Source organism: Ambystoma mexicanum, chromosome 7p (genome assembly GCF_040938575.1).
Source record: "Ambystoma mexicanum isolate Mex_15411 chromosome 7p, UKY_AmexF1_1, whole genome shotgun sequence".
NCBI classification, from domain to species: Eukaryota; Metazoa; Chordata; class Amphibia; order Caudata; family Ambystomatidae; genus Ambystoma; species Ambystoma mexicanum.
This window is the reverse complement of record NC_090939.1, coordinates 823,551,449-823,575,800: the sequence shown is the minus strand read 5'-3', so window position 1 is coordinate 823,575,800 and position 24,352 is coordinate 823,551,449. Positions and strand designations below refer to the sequence as shown.

The 24,352-nt window shown below is 44.0% G+C and overlaps 1 protein-coding gene across 2 annotated transcripts in view; it reads left to right on the top strand.

The window, feature by feature from the left end:
• Window positions 1–24,352, top strand: part of TUBGCP3 (tubulin gamma complex component 3) — a 1,162,672-nt gene that overhangs the window by 166,765 nt on the left and 971,555 nt on the right. For both annotated transcript variants that reach the window (XM_069636982.1, XM_069636981.1), the window contains exon 3: window positions 9,420–9,487. In XM_069636982.1, the coding sequence (XP_069493083.1) occupies window positions 9,420–9,487 (68 nt within the window). The remainder of the gene's footprint in view (window positions 1–9,419; window positions 9,488–24,352) is intronic.

The following is a 24,352-nucleotide window of genomic DNA, read 5'->3' as shown; positions in this document are numbered from 1 at the left end:
TCCACACACATTTACACGCCATTACTGCCTGGAAAGGCAGCACGCGGATGAGCTACAGATGGGAAGGGCAGTTCTGCGCCATCTGTTTCAATGAGGTAAGCCAAAAACGGTTAAGCTTTTGTCTTTGCCTTGCCTATTCTGGTTCGTTAGTGGGTCTGTTTTGAGCAATATAGGTATATATATGTATGTATTATGAATATGTATATATCGGAAAATATGTTGCTGCCTACGTGCCTATATATATTAGGTTTTGGGGTGTTTTTTGTAGTGTATGTTACATTGCATCCTCACCTCCTTCTTTTAGGATACTGCTATACAATCTATTCTAAGCATGTGAATCCATGAAAGATCCAATGCTGGAGAAGGGAGTAGTTTCTTACCTGTAACTCCATTTCTCCAGCGTTGGTATCTTTCATGGATTCACATGCGCCCACCAGCCTCCCCGGAATGCAATGTGCAAGATATGTGCATAAGCAGGTTCCCCTTTCTACTTTGGAGGGGCCGAAATCTGACGGGACCCGCGGGGGCGGGGCTTTTATACCGCTACGTCCTACGGGGCATGCGTGAACGGCCCCAGAGAGGACGTAGATGTGGATAGGACACACAAGTGTCGGAAGTTTTTTCCTATAGGAAACGACTATATATGTGTACCGAGGGTTCCCAGTCTGACGACGGGGAATATTCTAAGCATGTGAATCCATGAAAGATACCAACGCTTGAGAAATGGAGTTACAGGTAAGAAACTACTCCCTTCTCGCCACGGTGCTTTCACAGTAATTTAGGTGCGTGCCCATCCCTATGCAACATCGTCTTTACCACAATTAATGTCCTGAAGACAGTTCGGTGCCCACAGCAGCGCTGGTCCAGCTATACAGTCACTGCCCTATTTCCACTACTCACCGAACCAGAAACACCAACAACACCCAGTGTGTCGACAATGTTTAGCGTATTGCTACTTGACTTAGCAATACATGAAGTAACAGTCTATCTACTAACCCACACTTATGCATACTATAGTGGTTCATGCTATGCATACCCCACGTGCCACCTGAGGCACATGTCTATTTGTGTAAATATGTGTCTTTGGTTTAATTAAACTACGTTTTTAAGACAAAATGTAATATTATTATTTTTTGCTCCTGGTGATGTCTATGAGCTAGCATATATCAATCTAGCTCCACTGCTAATACAAAGGTGACCTCCCCTTGCGTCAATGACAAGGGTAGCTTTTGACTCTAATCCTCTTTGATATTCCTGTTTAACCCTCAAGAGTCGGGCCCCCTCACAAAAAAGAGGGTCTCCGCCCCTTAATATCTCACACACACAGTGAATGTAGGAAGCAATCTCTGTTTTGTTCTTAATTAAAAGAAGGAATCTTTCTAAATTAACCTAAAATTAGTTGGAAGGTGGTAGTAAGAGGATCTGATGGTTTTCGTTATCTTGTGGATTGAAATTGGAAATAAGTGTCACAGAAGCACGAGTGGTGCAAGTGTGGGTTTTTATTATCCTTTGGACAGGACAAGCGTTTCATGTGATTTTAACAGTGAGTACCTCAATTTTCTCAGCATGTCATCGTTGAAGATCATGATCTGCATAGAAGACTCATGGATTTAATTACATATATAAAATTGTCATTTGAGATTGAACGGATCAAGGGAGATGTAAGTTGCATCGAAGTGAGGCAGGGGTCGAGTCACTTTGGAAACTGATACTGAGGAGTGGGTCAAACATGCACTTTTTTTAAATTTAAAGATCTTGATTCTCATTTCAACTCGAAACATTCAAAAATCGAGGCGTTTGTGATGGGAATCGCGATTCTGAAAAGAAAAGGGCCCACACTTAAAAAATAAAAGTTTAGCATGATGTGACCAACACAGTATATGCTAGTGAAGGGTAGAGTATCTTAGGCGAATTTGAATGCACAATGAAGATCTCATTTTTTTTTCAGCAGTTAGCGGTGAAACTCGCCTGGACAAAGAAAAGATGAAATACTTGAGAAATGTTAAATAATATTATGTGGCAAGCACAGTGCATGGTAGTGGGGGAAGGCGTCGGAGGGGAGGCAGTGGCGAGTATTATAGCTGAATTTAGGAAGCAATTGCTTTTTTTTAAACAGGCAGGGGCACGTGTCATTATTGGCAGATGACTTTTACTCGATTTGCATGTTGGAGGGCCAAAGGGAGGTGTAAAGTAAATTTCATCTGCAGTTTACAACTTACTTATGTCCCCCGCCATGCAAATCATAAAACTGTACTTGGAGAGGACCTGTTTGCACATAAGGCCAGATATAACGGGACCCAGCCATGTTATTTACCGAAGTTTAATAGTCTCATACTGTGGCAGTTGTATGCAGGGGAACATATATACCTCATGGGCTCCTCAATAGCGACATTAACTACCAATGATGGGGAAATATTTCGAACTGTATTTTGAGATGGAGGACTTTCTAGCTAGGATGTAATGTACCCTATCTTTAATGTCCCAGAAAATGTCCAAGCACGGTAAATAATGGTAGAATATCCTCAAAGTAGTCCATGTTCCTTGTTCCTAAGAATCTAAAATTTCAGCTCCAACACATTCTCCAGATGCTTGCAGCTTTACGAAGCCCTAGGGAGCATAGTCATTGCTGAGGGGTCATGTAAGTTAATAGTCTAAAACATCTGGCAAAAAGCAGGTTTCCAAAACATGCACTAGAAGGATTACAACTTGCGTCACTACTGTACATTATCTACTCTTCTGCTGAGGACCCCATATCCTTCCAACATGAAACTGTTTTTCACACAGTCGAGGTTTACAGGCCACCTGCCATAACCTTTACCGTTTGACATGGTCAAAGCCTTCATTTTCCTTCATTATACCGACAGGGGTTTTGTTTTGATATGTAGAATAAATGAATTCCTGTATGTCAGTAATCTTTGGACTGCTTCAAAGTGAAAATGTCCATTTTGCATAGCGGAATGTTTTCATAATATAGAGATAAAGGCCGTGGAGTATCTCTTGCTGGGAAGTACTGATTTAATAGCGATTGACTCGGGTGTGTACGAATACGGTTTTTGTAAATTGGCTGTAAATGTAAACTACAAACAAGCTTAGCGTTTAAATGCATACTCTATTTTAGATGTAGTTATTCGCTTTTTAAATGTTGCATCTCCTTCATGTGAGATCGGCTGTACCAGTGATGTCAGTGATGCCATTTGCGATATCAGTGGGCTTAGGGGCTGTGCAATGGAGGGCTTGTACTTAAAGGATAGTTCCGGGACTTTTTTTTTTATTGTCCCTACGGTTCGGCCATGTTTTTTTAAGCATACCTCGGTAGATCGTAGAAAACTTTCCTATGGACCTTACCCGACTTTTCGTCCATTAACGCACTCGAAATCAGCCGCCATTTTCTGATAATCCTATCATTTCCCCCCATCGCCCTGGCGCACCTGCTTTTGCGGCACTAAATCAAATCCCCCGCCCCTGAAACAGACTTGATCAAAACATTCATATTCCCCGCCTCTATCCGTGACGTGACTGAGCTGCGTAGGCAAACGCGCCCAGGCCTCTTCTACGCGACTCCACACAGAACCAGGAAATCAACACAGATGAGCTCACACAACACAGCGCGCCACAATTGGGAATATGAAACTGTACTTTTAAATTAAACCGCAAGATTGTAAATTTGGTAAAGTACATTTATTTGACATCAAATGTTTTGAGAATATTCAGCGATTTGCATTTTTATTTGCTCACGTTCCAATAAGTTCGTTTTTGAGGCACACAATGTTCCTTTGCTGTACACAGGGTCTTAGATCATCTCACAATACAGCGCCACAATTCGGAATATGAAACTGTGGTTTAAAAGCAAACGGCAAGATTGTACATTTGGCAAAGTACATTTATTTGACATCAAATGTTTTGAGAATATTCAGCGATTTGAATATTCAGCGGTCGCACTGATAATCGCATGGCTGTTCCAACAACGAGGCACTAGGCCACCACAACGGTCTGTATGTTGCATCTAGCCGTTAGTACCGCGTAAGGGCATACTTGTACTTGGCGATCGTCCCATAAAATGGTCAGGGTGGTAACGTTGTTCACGCGGAGAAGCAACTGGCGGTTGAAAAACCCATCCGCCGGTGTCTGGTACTCGTGACACAGACAATAATGGATGATGTACCTGTTTGACAAACATAAAAAATGAAATTAGTCTCACCATCAGATCTTTATTAAAATTATTCATTTTATATATTAGGTCGGGAAATTATTTCATAGCTAGGACAGTGCAACTGGGTATTATACGTCAAGGGGGGGCTGTAGGATACTGAGACAGTCCCCCAGTGCAGGGGTTGACAGGGAGGCAGTGCAGGTGGAGAGTGGAAGGGCCCAGGACCGAGGTCGCAGACAGTTGACCAGTTGTAGCAGGGGAGAGGGAGAGAGAAAGCAGAAGCAAAGAGGAAGGTTTTGAGGTGCTTCCGTAAAAGGAGATGGTTCTCCTCAAGATAGTGCGCGGTACAAAACAATGTGCCACATAGAACGAACAAGTACAACTTAACCCGTCTTTAAAGCTACTGTATAGTAATTAAATTGCGGTATAAAGTCATCTAAAGAGTTACTTACATTATATTTGCATTTTCCATTGTATCTGTGCGTAGGGCAGCCCCGAAATACCACTCCTTCTATGCCGACGTTATTTCTTCTAATGAACGAACATTAAATGGCTTTCGTTTCTGAAATTATATTCATTATCGTTTCTTACGTTATTGCCCCACACCCCCAAAAAGAAGTCTTTCGGGATGGTCCCGGCCTGTCAAGGTCAAATAACAATAGAACCTTATACTGAGTCGTGGGCCATTCCGGCACCCGAGCAAAAAATCAAAGCAGCTGACCTTCACTTTGAAAGAGCACACATTCCTAGTTAGCTACATTCAGTGTAAGGCCATCTCACAGGACTTGAAATTTACACTCCATCTTTGCATTTTGTCTGCGTGCATTTGCAGCCCCAGAGAACCATAAATACGGAGACATTCTATATTTTTTGAAAAATGATTTATATTACTGTTTGGTTTAATTTAATGCGCAAATGAACAAGGTTGGATAGACACATTGCATGTACATTGAGCAATCACTTTTATTTACACATTACATAGCTACACATATTCAATGGGCCTGCGACATGAGGAGACTCGAGAGAAAAGACAATCAAATTACAATCATTTAAACCGTGATGTGTATTTCTCAATGAGCTCTTCTTTAGGTGGACATGGAACAGCGGCAATGTTGGGTGGCAATGCAGTTGTCCCCTGCACAGGTTCGTTCACAAATCCATTTATGTGCCTATCTAGGTCGTCAACAATAAGTCTCTCAATAAACTCATATTGCATATCCTCAAACACTGGTTTGATCACCCATTGTTTACTTCTTTTAGTGAAGGCCTTATTGTAGCGAAGCGTCCCTAAAGTTCCGGTCGTCCTACTTTGTTGACGCCCAACATTATGGTTATGTGCCAAGACCGCTAGAAGAGTCCGATTTATCATGCCCTCCATGCCAAAATGCAATCGTTTTGGCCTGTACTTTAGGCACATATTGTGGAACACCTCCAAATCTCCTGTGTGGCAGAATTCCGTGAGTCCCCTCAAATCTCTTGTTATAGTTTTATCAAATACAATCTTTTCAATTGCTTTGTGAGTGGGTGATGAAGGAATCAACCACTTCTTCTTCCGTGCCTCCTCTGTGGACAAATGGCCATGTTCACAATTGTGGAAATGTTGGTTTGTGTTCCAACGGTGAACGTTGGTACAGTGTAGCATTACTGACCACCATTTTTCCAGTAGAATTTCCAACGACCCTCCACATGTTTTTGAGCTCCACCAAAGATGGTTGCTGATTGACTTGGACCACTGTGAAATACCTTGCATTTCTTTTTTTTTTACCTGCAGCCGACATTTTTTTATTGATTGTTTTTGCAAGATGCCAAACGTCAAATTGGTGATTTATATTTTTGTACTCTTCTCTCATTGTCTTGGCAATTGAAACGTGTCTGTCCGTGGCTATCAGGTCGATCACCATTCCCCGCGATTGTAGTTCTTGCAATGATGCTACAAAGCCAACTTTCTCCATGGCCACTGAGGATGTACTTTGTGACACCTGCACGACCACCGAACTCACAATTTTCTTACTTTCCATGTCCTGAAAGTGGTAGGTGCAGTACTTGGCTGAAAATCCTGGGCTGTCGCACTGTCCATCACCGGCTAGCCTGAACCGTTTGCCCGCGAATGTACTATCAATAGACATTTTTTCCATTCTCCAAGCTTCGCTAATGGCTGGAAATAGATAATCGGTTTGGTATTTGTAGAACTGAGTTTTCGCAATGAAATGGATTCCCACAAACTGAAAGAAAGACTCTAATTTTTTAAAACTTGAACCACTAAAAAGTGCAGCCGCTGCACAAAGTAGATTGCCTGCTGGCAGTTGCCCCAGCATGGGTTGTGCAGACCATGAGAAAGGATGATATTTTGTACAGGTGGCATGTATTTTAAGGTTAGTGCCTCGAATTGCACGAGTCACATTAATCAATGGCTCCCCACATACTTCCCCACCTACCGAATGCCCACATTTCAACCGAATAATAATATCAATCAAACAACTATCGAATACAATGAATTTGGCCTCTTTCCTTATACTGTCACTCTGCATCCCAGCTGGTTCGGCCTGTAACGTTGAGGACATGTCACTCACATGAAAGGTAGAATCTCTGATATCGTCTTCCGCTACGTTCAGTGATATTGATGGTGTTTCATTGTAGTCCACTTCATTCTCTTCCATTGCAACATCTGTTCCTTCTCCGGCGATGGGTGAATAAGACAATTTCTTCAACTTTCTAGCGGTCTTAGTTTTTGCGGGTGTGGATTCTGTGAATTGATCTCCGACTGCATCCGAACTACCAGGAGGACATTCACTATCAATGGCTGGATGCATCTCCAGTCTCAAGTCCCTGCCAAAAGGTTTGACAAGCAACATCTCTCGTTCGCTTCACTGTCTGTGTAGATCTAGTTCGTACACCCACTCGCAACTAGAGGACAGATTGGAAAAGGGATGTTCAGTTTAAACACAACTTACAGTATTGAACTATTAACAGTGAAAAACAACATAATATAGTGACCAGGACACTAACCTTCTTTTGCTTTCTTTTCTTTGAAACTTTCTTGCCTCGAACTTCAACATCAGGACGCTGTTGCTCCGACTCGTGTGTGCATGTCTCCACTTCTTCTTGCGCTGCAACGACTATATTTTCATGATAAGCACATCCATCACGCACTGACGCTCCATCGACTCCCTGAAACATAGAACTTTCATTAGTACGTATAATAATATCGAAAACACAAAATGTACTTGGGGACGAATACCCACGTACATCTCAATAGCAAAACACGAATGAACGCTTTGTGTAGAACATTCAAACGACAATTATTCACGCATTGTTGATCTAGTTAGATGGAACTGTCAAGATCCATACCTCGGGCTCCTCATAGACTTCCATTGATGATATTATTGAAGATGATGCTTCAGTAACTCCCTGAAACACAGTAATTGCATTAGTATGGTTTTCTATTTTGTTAAAAAGAACATAAACTTTGTGCAGGCGTCAACGGCTCATCTAAATAGACCTGCACAAATGATCAGTTGTCTAAAATAAATAATGGATATGTAAATATGATTCGATTTGCTCGATCGTTGGAAATGTCACCACCCAGAGATCTGCATCAACTACTAGGGGTGATGTTCTTGTAGAAGAAGCTCCGTCATCTCCCTGAAACATAGTACTTGCGTTAATAAAGAAGGAAGTATAGCGGATGTAATCAGGTCATATGATTTCGCTTGATCGAACTGTCAGTATCCATACCTCGAAATGCATAAGAACATCAAGGGACGATGTAACTGCGGTGCACACTTCTGCAAGCTGTTGCGTCGACCCGTAACTGCATGCTCCCCCTTCTTCTTGGACTAATGCTCCATCGACTCCCTGAAACATAGGACTTTCATTAGTAATGAACACAATATTGAAAAAAGAAGACACATAGGAGGGCGACGACAGAAGGACATATCAATGGCTAAAAACGAAAGAAACATTGTGTGTAACAATCACGCTACAAGAATGCAAGATCTGATGATCTCCATCGATGGAACTGTCCGGAAACGTACCTCGAGCATCTGAGTGACATCAACGGTTGTCGTCAATACGTTGGACTCCTCAGCATCTCCCTGAAAGACAGTACTTGCATTATTTTGGATAACAATAATTATAACTGAAAGCAAAGACTAGAGGACGAGTACAACATAGATTTTCAAAAAGAAATGAACTGTTTGAGTTACAACTTAGAGTGAATGCCTTCTCCTCTGGTGTTTTCTAAACAGTGTCATTATTTCTTCTATAATGGGTGTCCGGACATTGACCTGACACCCATTATGGGGGTGCCAGAGGCCAGGGCAGGCCCGGATAAACCTTTCTACTCCTTCAGTTGCCCGAGCAGTCGAGCAACTGCTACTAAGCTTGCTCATGTTATTGGGGAAACCAGGTTTCCCTTGGGTGTGAGAACCCCAGTCAGTGCAACTGCCCCGTGGGGCATTCAATCAAGGCTTGGGCCATTTTGCTTCCCCAGCCATGCATGGCCCATTGAGAAAATCTGGCTGAGTAACTGCAGGCCATTTTGCAATCCTGCACTTCTGTCCCTGCACTCACAAGATATTGTTTGAGCTGTTTTGTGTGTCTGTGCGTGTGTAAATTACTGTGCGTTAATATATGGTGGGCAAGGGAGCAGGCGATTGCTGGAAGAATGGTCAATAGTACCGGTAGAGATTTTTGCAAAGGCAGCAAAATAAAGCATTTTTGGGGCAATGTGTTGAAGAGGGAAACAAGATGAAGGTAAGATGTTTATTTCGTGGGCACCGCGACACAGCCAGCAGACAACTAACACTCTCTGGAGTCCCCCAATTCCTTTTGCATCAAAAATTCTTTAAATGTTCTGTCTTGCAAGTAGGGAAAGCGAGGTGTACGTTTTGTAGGCAAACCTCTGTCTTTTGGGAAAGCTGCATGTTTATAATATTAGTCTAAACGACACAAATACGAGCCTTCCTTTCGATTGACAGGAAACCATGTCCTTTATAGATGTTCTAGAGGTCATTACTCACGAAATACAAGTTGGTAACAAATGCCCCATTAGTTCTGTTATTATCCGAAATGCATTTGCTTCTTGTGTTCTTAAATTGCATAGCTTACAATTACTTCTGTGTGTGTGACAGCACTGACCAGCTGGCATCCAAATGTTTCAATGGTGCATGTTCCAACGTTTTAAAAGTTCAAGTGCTTTTTTGCAGAGGCCGTTGGTTGTAGTGCTACATTTTTAAGTGGTTTGTTTTTTCTGGTTTTCTCGTTTTAGTTACTCGTCAGAGAAGAGATGCAGATGCTGCCTTATTTTTAGAACTATATAGAAAACTTCAATCGCAGGTAACCTTTTCCTAAAATTTCCTTTCTTCAGCTAAAGAAATATGCATGCAAACTGAAGGCAAATTCGCATTATTGTGAGCTTGTGTGTTTCTTGTGAGCTTCTGTGCCATCGAAGTCCAGCAACTTTCAGTCAGCGTGCGCCCCGGAAAAGCTCATTGTCCTTCAAGTCCTTAAGACGGTTTATGTGCTGCTTGCGAACCAGGAAGGGCATTGGATTGTGGGCAGAAAAGAGTCCAGGGAGCGGATTGTCGACTGCGGTTTAGAATGCCTTGTCTACAAGATGTCATTAAAAGGAAGATGCTCTGCAAAAATAGACCTTCTGTACTGGCCTGTATGACAGTGAAAGCTAATCACGTTAACTGCAACTTATTTTAGTAGCATGTGCCTTGATGTGTATTGATCGATCGATTAAAAATAATGGCCTTTTAGACGTTGAGCTTTTATGTGACAAGACTCCGTACTTGATGCTATGTAGAAATGGGCTAAGAAAAGCATATAGAGAGGTAAGATAAAAGAAGAATTGATCTGCAAAAGGACTTCACTCTTCTAAACGTGAAGTGAAATTTTTAGCAACTCGACACATCTGAATAGCAGGAGTAATTCGTTGAGGGCCATACGTTGGAGAAGGGTCATTATCTCAAGCCATATCTAACCCTCCAGGGGTCTACAAGGCCATTGGCACATTGTGGCACTAGCAAATCATGTTTTTGAGTTTTGGTGGTGAAGTAAACGTTAGTTTAATAATAAAGTAAATTGACAAACTCAGTAAAATAAATGATTTTATTTTGTAGTATTTAAATAACAAAGCTGTAAGCATACATTAAGCATTTCAATTGTAAACTGTTAAACTGGTGAGAGTTTAAAGTGCACATGCATTAGGGGTTGTGGAAAAGTAAACGGTTTCACTACAAGAAAGTCAAAACATTTCCCCATGTTTTACCTTTCTCTTTAGTATCTTAAATAGAATTTTACAGTGAAAAAACAGGTCCTCCTTGAGGAAGTGTTTGTTGAAACATAATTTGCCTGGAAATTGCACTATTGTTTGCCGGTCTGCTTTTTTTTTTTAAACTTCTCTTTTTTGATTTTAGAACATGTGGAACTTTCCCCTACCCAATGCCCCCCCCACCCGTCACCCCTCGGCAGCATAAGAGTCACTTTTGCTCGTTGCCTTAGTTTCTCTTTTCCGATTAGTTCAAGTCCAGCAGCTTTAGTCTTTGGGCGCACCATTGTTCTCTAAATTTTCCCCTCAAGAAAGTCAATGTGCCCCCCAGATAGATGTACATTTCTGGAGGTTGTCGTTCATTGCGTATGAGGCCCATTCCAGGGAGATCAGCTCCCATATTTTCCGGAGCCATTCTTGTTCAGTAGGGACCACCAGGCTTTTCCACTTTTGGGATATGAGGCTCATTGTTAGGAAGGTTCTTGCCTTCCCCCGTACCCCCTGTTTCCCCTCTCGATCTCTGCTTCCTTCAGTCCTAATAAGACATGTTTGAGGTCTCCCCCTTGCCCTTCCCCAAAGGCCTGTGCCTGGAGGACCTCCCCCCAGAAGGGTTTAATCATTGGGCATTCCCACCAAATGTGCGCTGATGTGCCCTCTTCCCCTCATCTCCTCCAGCAGTCCTTCGGAACCTCCGGGTATATTCTGTGTAGATGTGCCGGAGTATAGTGCCAACCATAGAGGCATTTATACTACGCCTCCTGCAGTTGTGCTGCCCTAGCCATTTTCGGTATTCTCCTCCATAGCCTCTCCCATACCTCCATTGTAATCTTTCCCCATCATCTTCTCCCAGAGCACCATACATGGCCAATTCTGTTGGGTGGTTGCCTCCCGCAGTAGTCTGTAAAGCCCCGAAATAAGACCTTTTGGAGCCGTCGTTTGTTATTAATTACTTCTCGAAGGCGGTTAGTTGGCGGGTTCATGACCCAGTGCCTAATCTGAAAGTACCTGTGTCTCTCCCCCTCCCCCACCCCGAAGTCCTGTTTTCATTCATGTTCTTGAAAGATTTCCCTCTTTACCCTAAGAAGATGTCTCTGATTTTCCAGCAGCCCCCCACCTGTTCATCTCTTGAAAGCCCCCTTTTCTTGTCCCAGTGAAAAATCGCTATTGTTGAGAATGGGTGTGAAAGGGGGACGGGAAGGTTGTGATCCCCCTCTTCTTCATTAGTTCATTCACGTTTCCACAAGCGTCCTGGTTGTAACACTTTAGTATATATGTTTGGGCCTACTCTGTCTTGGGAGCCAAAGAACCTCCCCCAGGTCATGTTGCGCCACTGCCCTATCCATCTGCCTCCACTGCTTGGCCTCCCCGTGGGAGAACCATTCTCGTATGACGTGCAATTGTGCCTCGTAGTAAAGCTGAAAGTTGGGGAATCCCAGTCCTCCCCTCCACCTTCGGTGTCATATCGGGAGCAGCCGGCTTATCCTTGCCCTCTTCCCCTCCCATACAAAGTCCTTAGTTGCCTTACCTAGTTCCCTAAAGAATTCCCGGGGCACCTGCAGAGGGATCGCTTGAAAGAGATAAAGTAGCCTCGGTAAAGTGGTCATTTTCACTGCTGCCATCCCGCCCCACCAGGAAACCCTGCGGCCCTTCCAGCGCGTATAATCTTGCTTAATTGCTTTGAGCATGGGGTGGTAATTGGCTGCATACCACTCCGATAGGTTGTGGGTGATTCTGACCCCCAGGTATTTGATCCCCGCTGGGCTCCACAGGTATGGAGTTGTCGTTTTCAGTTCCCCGGCCTCTCTTCCCTACCGTTGGGTTCATCAGCTCATACTTACTTTGGTTGATTTCCAATCCTGAGACTTCCCCAAACCTTGTCAGTAGCCTCCTGCATGCTTCCAGTGAGACCTTGGGGTTTGTGAGTGCAAGCAGCATGTCGCCCGCAAAGGCTGCAGCTTTATGCTGCCTTCCCCCAAATGAGATTCCATGGATTTCCCTCTCCTCCCTAATTGCCTGTAGCAATGGCTCGAGATAGATTGCATATAGGAGAGGGGAGAGTGGACAACCCTGTTTGGCTCCCCTGCCTAAGTCTACCAGCTGTGACATAGTTCCATTTACCAGCAGCCACATCTTTGGGTGTCTATAATTTGCTTGTACCATCTTGAGGAAGTCTCCACCTAGGCCCATCTTCTCCATTACTTTAAACAGGAACGTCCACTCTACCTGGTCAAACGCCTTCCCGGCATCTAAGGCTAGTAAAATCACCGCAGTGGACATTTTCTGTGCCTTCTCAACCAGGTGCGCCACCCGCCTAATGTTGCCCGCCGTTTGTCTGCCTACAACAAATCCTGCCTGGTACAGGTGTATGAAGGATAGCAGCAGGGTTTCTAACCTCTTTGTGTATATTTTCGCGTCTATGTTAATGAGCACGATGGGCCTGTATGAGGCGCAGTCTAGGGGATCTTTTTTGGCTTCGGAAAAAGGGTAATTTTGGCCTCCTCCATCGTGGCGCAAATGTTCCCGATGTTTTGAATGAGTTATTTTTGATTTTTTTTTATTTTTATACGGTTTGTTCAACCTTTAAAAACACAGGACCGGAAAATCACACCCAATCAACAACATCTCCTTATCCTTTTTTAAAATCCATTTCCCTCGCCACCCTTCTACACACAATTTCACAAGTTACATGAATCTTGGTGTCCAAGCCGTATTCACTGCAAAGGTTCATTCGACTCTGGGCACTTGAGTTGGTTCCTTCATGTCCAATCTTGTTTTTAAGACCTGGAGCAACGTTACCAGATTAAACAATACAGTTCGGTTGGAGCCTTCGAAGAACATTTCCCACCATTTTTCCGAGCTCCTTGGGCTAATATTATGAATGATTGGCGAAAAAATCCGTCCTCTTTCTTTCTCAAAACTCGGGCATGACATGATCAAGTGCTTTAGAGATTCTATATCAAGATTGCAGAAGCGGCACCTTTGATCAATATTTGCATACTTAGGCCAAGAGCTTAAACGTTCTTTTGTACTTAGTGCGTTTAATCTGAATCTCATGTACAAGGCTCTTGCGTGCTGATTTGGCAGATGCGTTAGGTAAGAGTGGCGTTGATTGAAAGCCTTCGCCTCGCTTGGGACTTCGTGCATTAACTTACACTTTGTTCTTTGATCACAGGTCTTAATCCAATCTAGCTGCCAAATCTTCATCTTTGCTGCATCCGGATTTTCCACTAGCAAAGCAGAAGTGATGTCGTACTCGCCTAACAGATCTTGACATAGCTGATTCCACTTGGCGAGTATTGTATAGTCTTTTGCACTATCAGGCATATGCACAATTAGAAATTGGGGTGCCGGAGTCCTTAACACCGTTTTACGGTAAAGGCTTAGCAGGTTCCACAGAACTCTTGCATGTATTGAGATTAAGCCAAGCTCGTATCGTATACAAACAGTTGCGACCCCCCTCGGTATGTGAAGTACACGAGACCAAAAGATGTTTTCTAGTGAGTTCCATAAGTCATTAGAGCAGCCGAAGGCATTTTCCCCTCCGTAGATCAGACTCGGGACCACTTTCTGCTGAAAAAATAAAATTGCCGGCTTCAGCGAAAATTTGCCATATTTGTTGTTAATTAAGCATGCTTGGCTTGCTAATTGCCGACATTTACTTTTTACCACTTCCGTCCAAGGTGCATCGTTTCTGCTTGCACTGATGGTCATACCTAGATATTTCGTACGTTTTACAATCTTGATGCGTTCGTTGGCAATATACCACTGCTCTTTCAACCCTTCAACCCTTACCGAGGACTCCTTGAAGGTTCCCCAATATCAAATTTTCGGTTTTTAGTCTATTGATTTGCAATCCGTTTGTTATGTAGGTATTTATCAGATTCATTTTTCGCTGAAGACCTATCGGCGTCTGGTCTATTAAGACGAGATCGTCAGCGTATAGCAGGTAGTTGATGGGTACTCTGTGGATTTTTGGGGGGAACAGATTGTTACCACAAAAAATCTCGTTCACATCCGATATAAACAAGTTGAATATTGTTGCTGCCAGGGGGCAGCCCTGCTTCACACCCTTAAGTGTTTTGATTTTTGCAGACAGAGTGCCCTTCAAGTCCAACCGAACTCTAATAGACGTCTCAGAGTGTAGTTCCTGTATTGCACTCAATAAACTAGGCGGACAGTCCCATTTACTCAGTTTTTCCCACATCCTCTCTCTGTTGATACTATCAAACGCCTGCGAGAGGTCAATCAGAGCCAAATAGATTTTTGTATTAGTTCTGAGTGCTTCCATCTTTAGGAGATTTAATAGCAACAGGTTGAGACCACAACCTACTCCTCTTACGAAACCAGCTTGTCTCTGATCTATGAGCTTAGATTCTTTTGCCCACCTCACAAGTTTGCGTTGAAGCAGAGTTGCATAAATCTTCCCCACAACATCAAGAAGTGCTATCGGACGATAGTTTTTAGGGTTGGTTCGATCACCTTTTTTAAAGATGGGAACCACAATAGCACTTTTCCATGAGTTGGGGGTAGATCCACTCATTGCAATGCGATTAAACGGAGTGACACATAAGTCTGCCCATAGTTCTGGATTGCGTTTGATTGTGTAATTAGTTAGTCCATCAGGACCTGGCTCTCTGGATTCACTCAATCCCTTGATTATTAAGAGAATTTCATCTCTTTCAAATTGCAAGTCCCATTTGGATTCGGGCAGGAATATACTGGCGCTTGTTGTATCGTCTTTGCTGAATAATGTAGAGTATAATTCGACCCAGGCTTGCTCACTAACAGCGTTAGCCTGTAGAGCATATTGTGATGTTGCACTGTTGTTTATTAGGCTCCAGAATTCAGCTGTATTGCGCCCCTCCATTTTTTCCATCATCTTCTCAGTCATTTTGTAATATAATGGCCGCGTGTGACTTAAGCCAATGTTTGTATTTCTGTTTGATCATTCTTCGAATTTGTTTTACATTTATATTGGAGATGGTTTTGGTTTTCCTTAATTCCTGTCTCATCAGACGTTTATGCTGTAGCACACAAAGATCAAATTTGTGTTTACGGTGTAATTGAACATGGCTCAATTTAGATCTTCTTTCTTCAAATTGAACTAATAAATGTTGATATTCGAGAGCCTCAGTATTTCCTTTAAATTTTGATGTTATTGCCTCTACTTCAGTATCTAAAAGATTAAGTCGAATCCTGCTTGGGCCTATTTTTACCATATGAGGCCATACTTGCTGCGGGCAGGCACATTTTTTGTGAAGTCAGTTGTACCATTTCATGATCACTATGAACCATTTTTTGGACGTTGAGGTGCAGAACTCTCTTAAGAAGATTTTCGGTTACGAAAATGTAATCAAGTACTGATGTTGATTCATCTCTTCTCCAAGTTGACTGCGCCGGAATATCGCCTATGGTGTTGCCGTTTAGCATGTGTATTGCACGAAGGTCCATTTCATCGCACCATTGAGCTGCTTTAGGTTCAAGTTGGAATTTCTCTTTCACGCAGTCCAAGTTCAAATCACCACAAACAATCAGATTCACTGTCCCAAGGAGGTCGTCTATCACAGTTGTCACAGTGTCAAGAAAAGAAGATGCAAGTTTGTTTCGATGGTTCCAATATACATTAAGAATATGTAGGCGGTCACTGTTCTTTTCATTAGGTTGGGATACGCCAATTGTTGAAAGTTGAATAAAGGGAGACACGTTCTGAGAGTCTATAATCCTGAAACCCGCCGCCTTTCTCACTGCTGTCAGCAAACCCGACATAGGTCTTCCTTTGGCTTGGCGAATCGCCGGGTTACAAACAATTTCAAAGCCTTCTAAAAGAGGACTGGAGCTTAGCCAAGTTTCTTGAAGGCACAGCAGATCCAAATTAGTTGCCCATGATGTTTGAAACAAGTGGCTAAAGCCTCTAGTATTCCAGGAAGCCAGTCGACAGACATTTTGCGTCTCAGACGTCTGGCGTTATTTATTATCACTCCTATTTAACGAGCCTGCAAGCCAATACCAATCAGATTCTTCTTGAGTTAAAGTGGGCTCACTTGCACTTTCCGCAAATGTCTTAGAACTGCGTATGGGTCCATTCACAGTGATTTGTATACACTCTCCTGTCAGCATGTGTTTAGATGATTTTGCCACAGAGATAGGCTTCAGTGCTGGGCTTTCAGACAATAAAGCGGATGGTCGTGTTTCAGGCTGCTGTGTGTAGGCTCGACTCTTCCCATCTACTGTGCCACAAGGATCTCTTTTGTGAATTGGCAATTGCAAGCAGCCATCTGCTCTTGATATATCGAACCCCAAGGACATTAGGACAGGCCCAGCATCAAGCAAAGCTTCAGCGATCAATTTTGATTGAAGATGTAAAATGACAGCATCATTTTTCTTCTCGTCATAGAATTCTACAATTCTAAGATCGTCAGATTCAATTGCTCTTAGGCTAGGAATCAGGTGACACAACCAGAGTACGTTGTGCCGATTTAAGATTAGATCATCCGAAGATTCAATACGCTCGAGTATCAAGCGTTGCAGACTATGAGAATCTTGTTTCGCTGAATGAGATTCTCTTTCCTTATTGGCGTTTTGTTTCATCTTCGGTAATTTCTGCGTCTCTTGTTGTAACTTAACCCGAGGGCTAAGTACCGGTCCCCTAGGAAACCTTCCAGGGTCACAAGATACACCAGCGAGGTCAGGGAGCACCGTCTCGCTAGCCGTCGGCATCTTCACCTGTCCGTTACATCCTATGGTGACAACCTTATTAAGCGGTAAGGCACTAGACGCTCTCGCCCTTACTTCGAGCAGCTTTCTTTTGTCCTCCAGCGTTGTAAATTTCAAATTTACCGCTTCTTTTTCAGGTGATGAACTGGTTATTAGTGGGATCAATTGACATGTTCTGGATAAAGTCTGTGTTTCGTCTGAGATTATCATTCCATTGTTATGTGCATTAGAGGACCTCATGGATGACCGCTTACCATCACCTACGGCCTGATCGACCGTCGACTGTTGGTTGTTCTGCAATTGTACCAGGACAACAGATTGGCCCACTTTTGTGGCCAGTGGTGGCAAATTCTCTTCTGCTGTTGGTACTTTGAGGACAAACATTGACCGTTCATGATCGCCTTTTATTTCACTGTTGCACATGTCTTCGTCCTCGTAGGTTGAAACATTTATCAAAGTGTCGGATATATCACTGATGCTGGTATAAGAGTCATTCGAATCCTTGGCTGCTTTTGAACTGCCTTTTTCAGTTTGGTTGCGAGCTGTTTGAGCTAAGTTTGTGGACACACCGTTCACCCTTATGTCCATATTTTTAAGGTTCCTCAGAAACTTGAGCGAGTTGTTGTTGCGTCTCTTAGCTTTCTTTTTCGGTTGTTTTTTAGTCTTCATTCCTAGGGCCCCATTTACGGAGCGGTTTGAATTACTCGTCTTCTGTGAATCCCCAGCAGGTTTAAATATAGAAAATAGCCCAGTGGGTTCCACCTCAATGTTCTTCGCTGCCTGAGATAGGACAGAGGAGTGCGGCTCTTGAATGAGGACTTCATTCGACGTGGATGGTCTTTGTGGATCTTGTAGAGCCAGGTTTGCCACGTCTTGGGCCTCCATTACCACTTTGGCGAAACCAGACTTGGGACTCGTTACTTCACTACTAATTGGAGTATGAACCTTTGATGCGACCACGCAGCAGTCGTTATATCCATCCAAACTGGCAATAGAGTGTTCCACGAGCACATTCGCCTTAGCATACGTCTGTTGGTCGGAGGCAGCTACTGTTGATATCTGTACATCATTTGCAGTTTTTTGCGTTTGGCACTTTAGACAAAGAGGATCACTTGTTTGCACATCACATCCTTTATTTTTATGGAATATTTTCAAGGCTTCCTTAGCAACCTCTGCCAGTAGTTTTTTGTCAATATTTGCATTTGTAATTTGATTTAGAAGTGCGGCCTCTGTTATATCTGACTTCCTAATCATCTCTTCAACCATATTCTTAGATTCCGACATTTCCTTTCCAAGGTTTGCTGAGTTATTGGACAATCTGCAGACCCCTGCAGATAGGTCTTTGATCGTATCATTTAAACTTTCATATAGTTTAAGAAAAGGAGCAATCGATAAGTTTAGAGAGGACATTATCAAGGCCTGTAGATCTTGCATTGTTGGCATGTTCCTTGCAGATTCAGGCATGATTGCTTTACTAGGCACACCTTTCTTTTTGTAAACAGGCAGTCTAATCTTGGGATATGGCCGCTCCATCAACGAAGAATCAGAAGACGCTTGTCCAGCGAGGACGTCACTAGATGCTTCATCCGAGTTACAAGAGTCATGCTCTATTTCTGGGGGCAGAGTGCAGTGAGGTGAAATACTGTACACAAGCCTTTTAGCCTTTTTATTTCGAGAGCATCTCAAACTGGGTGAAAGGCTTTCATCACGTCTCGTGCGCTTCGTCAGGTAACCAGCTCCATTCTTCCGACGCTTCTCAAGTAGAGGACGTGTCCCACTGTCGACTTGGCAGCACTCGCTTTCCATGTCAGCCGTTTTAGAAACATCAATGTTTTTGCCGATTTTGACCTTAGATGTTCTTTGTTGATTTATGCGAGTGAGATCAGCCAGAAATTTGTTAACCACCTCCAGCGAGTTTCTTCGCTCTCTACCATATACTATGTTGGTGTCAGTGATGGAGTGAGTATTCGCTGAAACTTTATGTTGGAGGTCTAAAGCGGGGCTCAACCGCCTTATTTCACAACTTTCCAAAGATCCACTAAACGCAGCATCGTCGTCAGCACTGCCTATGGAGTGCCGTGGGACATCAACTGTAAGCCCGGTAGTGGATCGTGCAGATTCTAGAGTCTCCGGATCACAGCACTGCGTCGACTTTTTGGGAGGCTCTGTTTCACAAAAAACGCTCTCGGTGTTACTATTCGGGGAGTCATCATTAGGCGACCGTCGGCGAGACTCGCTTAGAGTCGGGCCAACCGGCTCTGCTGTTAAATTGGGGATCATACCCAACTCTTGAGGGGCAGTAAGTGAAGAGTTAGAGGAACAGAGACTTTCTAGCACTGGCATGGACAGATGGCCAGTCGCTAACTTCTTGCCTTTGCAGTTTTTCTGAATTGCTTCACACATATCAGACCCATCCAGCACACAGGCCAGCCTCGCTCCATCCACAAGTTCGGCCGCACGCATTGAGGGCACATCGTTCGCGTCAGTCACAGCAGACAGTAAGCCACAGGGCTTATCCGACAAACCAAGCAGCGGGCTTATCAAGGAGCTTGACAATATTTGCTGTGTATGTTGCTCGGCAAGAGCACGATTTGCCACTTTAGGTGCGAATAAGGGTTCAGGCGTGGTAAGTTGAGCACAGGCATTCGTGTTGGCACTTACTTGTTGAAAGGCAGCGGGAGATAATTCCGTGGAGGCGTTAGTTACGTTGGATGTCAATTCAGCCGGCTCCTCTAATACACTGCTCACAGTTTCAGCCCAGACCGCCATGTCAGCCCTGCCTCGTTTTCTCATGGCCGTTATTTCCATTGTGGCAGCTTCGAACCTCCGCTGCGCCCGCGTTTTGGGCGAGAGGACCACCTTCATCATCTTCTCAAGGGAATGCACGGGACCTCGCACCCCAGACTCCTAAGACTCCCAAGACTCAGCGCCGACTCCGCGTCCGCTCCGCGGGAGAATCGGGTCTTTCAGCACGCTCGGCACGCCCACAGCCGAATCAGGAATGATTTATACAAGTGTGCTAGGTGGGGGCTTAATATGTGTGCGTATGTTTTGTAAAATGCAGCTGTAAAGCCATCGGGCCCAGGGGCCTTATTCCGTGGGAGGCTCAGAATCACCCCCCTCACTTCGTCTATCGTGATGTCCTGTCCTAGTCGCTCTTGTACCTTCACTAGGAATTCCCTTTTGCTTCTGGACTGGGGGTTTTGTGAAGTATACAGCTGATCATAGTATCTAGCCAGGCACTCCTTTATTTCCTCTGTATTGGTGTGTGTCTGCCCCCCCTCATCTCTCATCACCACTATGGTGTGTTGCCCTTGTGTTTCCCTAAGTAGTCTTGCCAGGAGGGTACCCGCCTTATTTGCCTTCGCATAGTATTTCTGTCTCATAAATCATCCTGGACTTTTCTAGAAAGAGGCTCATGGCTGGTCTGACACAGAACTCGTCCGAACTCTTAATAGTGAAACGAGGATGGGATGAATCCTTTAGTAACCAACAAACTAGTAATGACTGTGGTGGAGGTAGCGGCAAAGGACTACTCTCTACTGTCCCCAGTGTGTCACCCATCCTTGGATGCACTGCACAGGTGAAGGAGAGCCGTTTAGCAGGTTGCTTATAGCAGCGCTGCACAAATGTAATGCAGACCTGCAATTCAGTGTCAGCCCCAGCATAAGTCTGCTGAGGGCATGTACTGGCTTAGGTCATGTACTGGCTTAGGTCAAGGCAGTTGGTAACGTTTTCACCACCATGCTCAGCCATTCTGAACCCTTTGGGAGCTGCATAGGAAAGGACTGCTGTGTAAAATGCCATTGCTGTTTTGGCATCTGTGAGATATGAAAAACGCTAATAAAAATGAGGTGTCTTTGTGGACGGGCCTGGCATGCTACCCCTACAGCGCAGTAATCCGGGGGTCGGCCAGTGCCTGTTCTCAGTGTGGTCCAGGCGCATTCATAGCAGCCTCTGCGATTTGTCCTACCTTCCTCTGAGGCTTGCAGTGTAGCAGTATTGGGAGTTTACAGAAAGCTGGTGTTTCAAGTTCTGAGTTTGGAGACAGCCACGCTCTGCATTAAGAGTGAGCAGATTAGAGGCACAACCGGGTGGAGTGGTGGGCAGTTCTGCCCCTCACTTTCTTGTCTCAAATTATGTTACTGGAATGCCATGTATAGGGCCAACTACCTCCTTCATTCTGTGCTTTCAGGTCTGGTGCAACAGTGTTTGGCGTTGCCTTATGAAGTGGAATGAGATGGCGGTGGTCACTGTAAGCAGGCCTGCAGTGTTGGTTGGCTGCAATAATAATCATTGTATGGTTTCGTTTGTGCAAGGAGCCCGACAGGGAATAATGAACCAATATATTTTGAGGTTTGTGACAGATGTCGTTTTTTGGTACCTGTGAACTGTCCACATTACGTATGCCGCGTAAGGATTTATTTGTGCACCACATAGGGACCAATGTATGTCTCCTCTGGTGGGGTTTGTGTGGCGCAGTCTTGGGCCACTTTAGCGTGGACATTGGTTGCACCACCATTAACTCCTGCTATTTTTACTCATTTTGTATTTTAGATTGTAGGGTTTATAGGTTGGTGGTCTTTGCAACTGGTTAGTGCCCCAGGTTTGTCCGCCCATTGGGCCCAGATAATTTGGGCAGTGTAGTTAGATGAGTGTGGGACAGTGGTTGTTTCATTTAGATCACCTATTGCCCTGTTCCTACGTCTGAAGGTGTTGTTTTATTAGCTGTGGTTTATTGCGTTGTGTCAGGAATTCCTTTGGGGTCGGAAACTGTTGGTCTGTGACCCTAGTTTCTGTTAGTTGCACTGTATAAGCATACGCTTAAGGACATTTAATGCTGTTTACGGTAGGCCTTCACTATATTCAAGGTTTTTCATCTGTTGCATTTTTGGACCCATTGATTTTTGTAGTTAACTGTTGCATAATACATTGTTTTGGGTGCCGCACCAGTGGCTATTGGTGTCTGTTGCGTGAGTGATGGCATGTGTCTGGTGACTTTCATTTTGGCGTGGGAGGGCTTTGTGTCGGGTGAAATGGTTGTGGTGGCCTGCGTGCTAGTTGATGTGTTTGGATCTCACGTTTTGATTTATGGGCAGTTGTACTGGGTGCCTGATTTTCTAAATGTTATTGTCTATCAGGGATAGTTACACTAGCTTGGTTTACACTTTGTCTGCGCGGAAGGCTTCCTAGGCCTGCAGGCCATGGGTTCCACTCTTAGAGTGGGTGCATCACCGCTCTGGTTTGCGTCACTTACTTGGATGTATGACCAGTCTGCACCACTATGGCAGATGCATCCTTCTTTCTCATGTGACGGGTGATCGCTTGGGTTTCCTGCTGCAGGTATCCCCAGTGTTTAGTGTGCACTTCTATAACGTTTGATCTATGGCTGGGATTGACTGTCATTGTGGAATGGAGATGCAATGTTTTGGCTGGTTTGCCGGTAAGGGAGGGTGATGTGACTTATGTTCGAATGTCGGTCTCTTGTTTTTGCTGGCCATTCACGAATGCTGCTAGAATGTTGTCACGTGTTAATGAGTGACAGCTCCGGGCCAGGTGCATGGTTTGAATGAGTGCTCTGCGACTTTCATGTCTGAGCTGGTGTGGTTGAGGATGGCTGGTGGGTGTTCTCGATGTGCATATCTTCAAATAGAAACTGGAAGCTGTTTTAATGTAAAATAAAGCAACCTGGATTTTTCTATAAACAAGCACTCGGTTGACCTGTGACAGGGAACATTTGCATCCTTTTTGTGCCCGTTCGTCTGTGATTTGTTGCATCCCACCTGGCGCATCTTTAGAGTTCATTATTTTTTCAAATTGGTGTGTCCTTTAGCAGCACACCTTGCCATGTATGCATTTATGAAATAACTGAGATCCTTCTGTTCAAGGAATTGCAAGTTCAGCAGATCACCTATGTTCGTGCTCGTCTACAGTTCTTAATTCCAATTTCATGAAGGAAAACCATAAGAGTATATCCCCAACCCCAGAAATGTGTTGTGCCTCATTGGGCATCATAAATGAGGTGCAGCAGACATTCTTAGCCACTGAGAGAAGTGGGTTCACGCCAGAAAGATGCATTGTTCTGTTACAGCACATGCAAGCCCTAGATGTTTGCGATAAGAATGCCTTGAAAGCAATGGAACCAGCTGTCTCTGCTGATCGAGTGGAAGGAACAGCGGATACAGTCCGTTCCGCTGTTTTGTTTGGTCCAAAAGATGCTGTAGCAGTGCTACCATCATCTCTTTCAGGTATAACATCTCTTGGATGCTTTAGGTTCGAATCCCAGCATACCACACATTTATTGGTGCAGATTGTTGGTTTTTATGCAAAACTGTAGGGTAGATGTTGACTCTAACCACCAATTGTGCACATGCACCATTCGAACATTTGGCTGCCAGCTGGTCAGTGCTGTCCAACACACAGAAGTAATTGTAAGCAAACTCTGTTGGTGTGGATTCCAGAGGAATATCGAACAACCTATAGCTTTTAGACACAAGCGCACTTGCAAACGTTGATTTATGAGTCCCGGCTAGAGCTTAGATCGAAAAATGTCCCTAACTGGTAATTCAGTCTCTACACAATTACACATACTGTTAAATGGACACTGACTTTCCCAATAATAGTGACTGCCTAATAATATTGACTCCGTTTTAGAAGCCTCCAAGAAAAGGTTTCCCGTGAGCCACATGGCTACTACACATTAAGTCATAATATTTTCAAGTATACTGCCACAAACCAGTACAACTGTTGGGGTAATTGCCTCATGGGGTGGGGTGGGGAGGGATTAGGTGAAACTTTGATGGTATCACACAATTTTGGTGATGTAAGTGTGCCCTAAAAGACCGGAAGTCTGCCTGGCACTTGTTGGGGCAAATGGTCAGGGTATCACAAATGATGGGAACAAAGAGGAGGTTACTTTCAAAAGTGAGCAAAAGGGTGGTCCTTTGACCAAGAGTACGAACATCAACCCCAGGAGAGTACTTGAACATATTAAATCTGGATTCAGTCCCATAGACCGAGATCCTAATGGGCCTTTCTGAAAGCACATGAATGAGTAATAAACTGCAGTACTCTTCAAGATCCAGAAAAATATGAGACTGTAGAGAAAACAATGTTGGATATGACATCACAATACCGATTTAGGCATGCTGACTCCCTATTGTACAAACTCTGGGGCTACATTTGATTGAAACACCTTCAGTAGGCAGGTG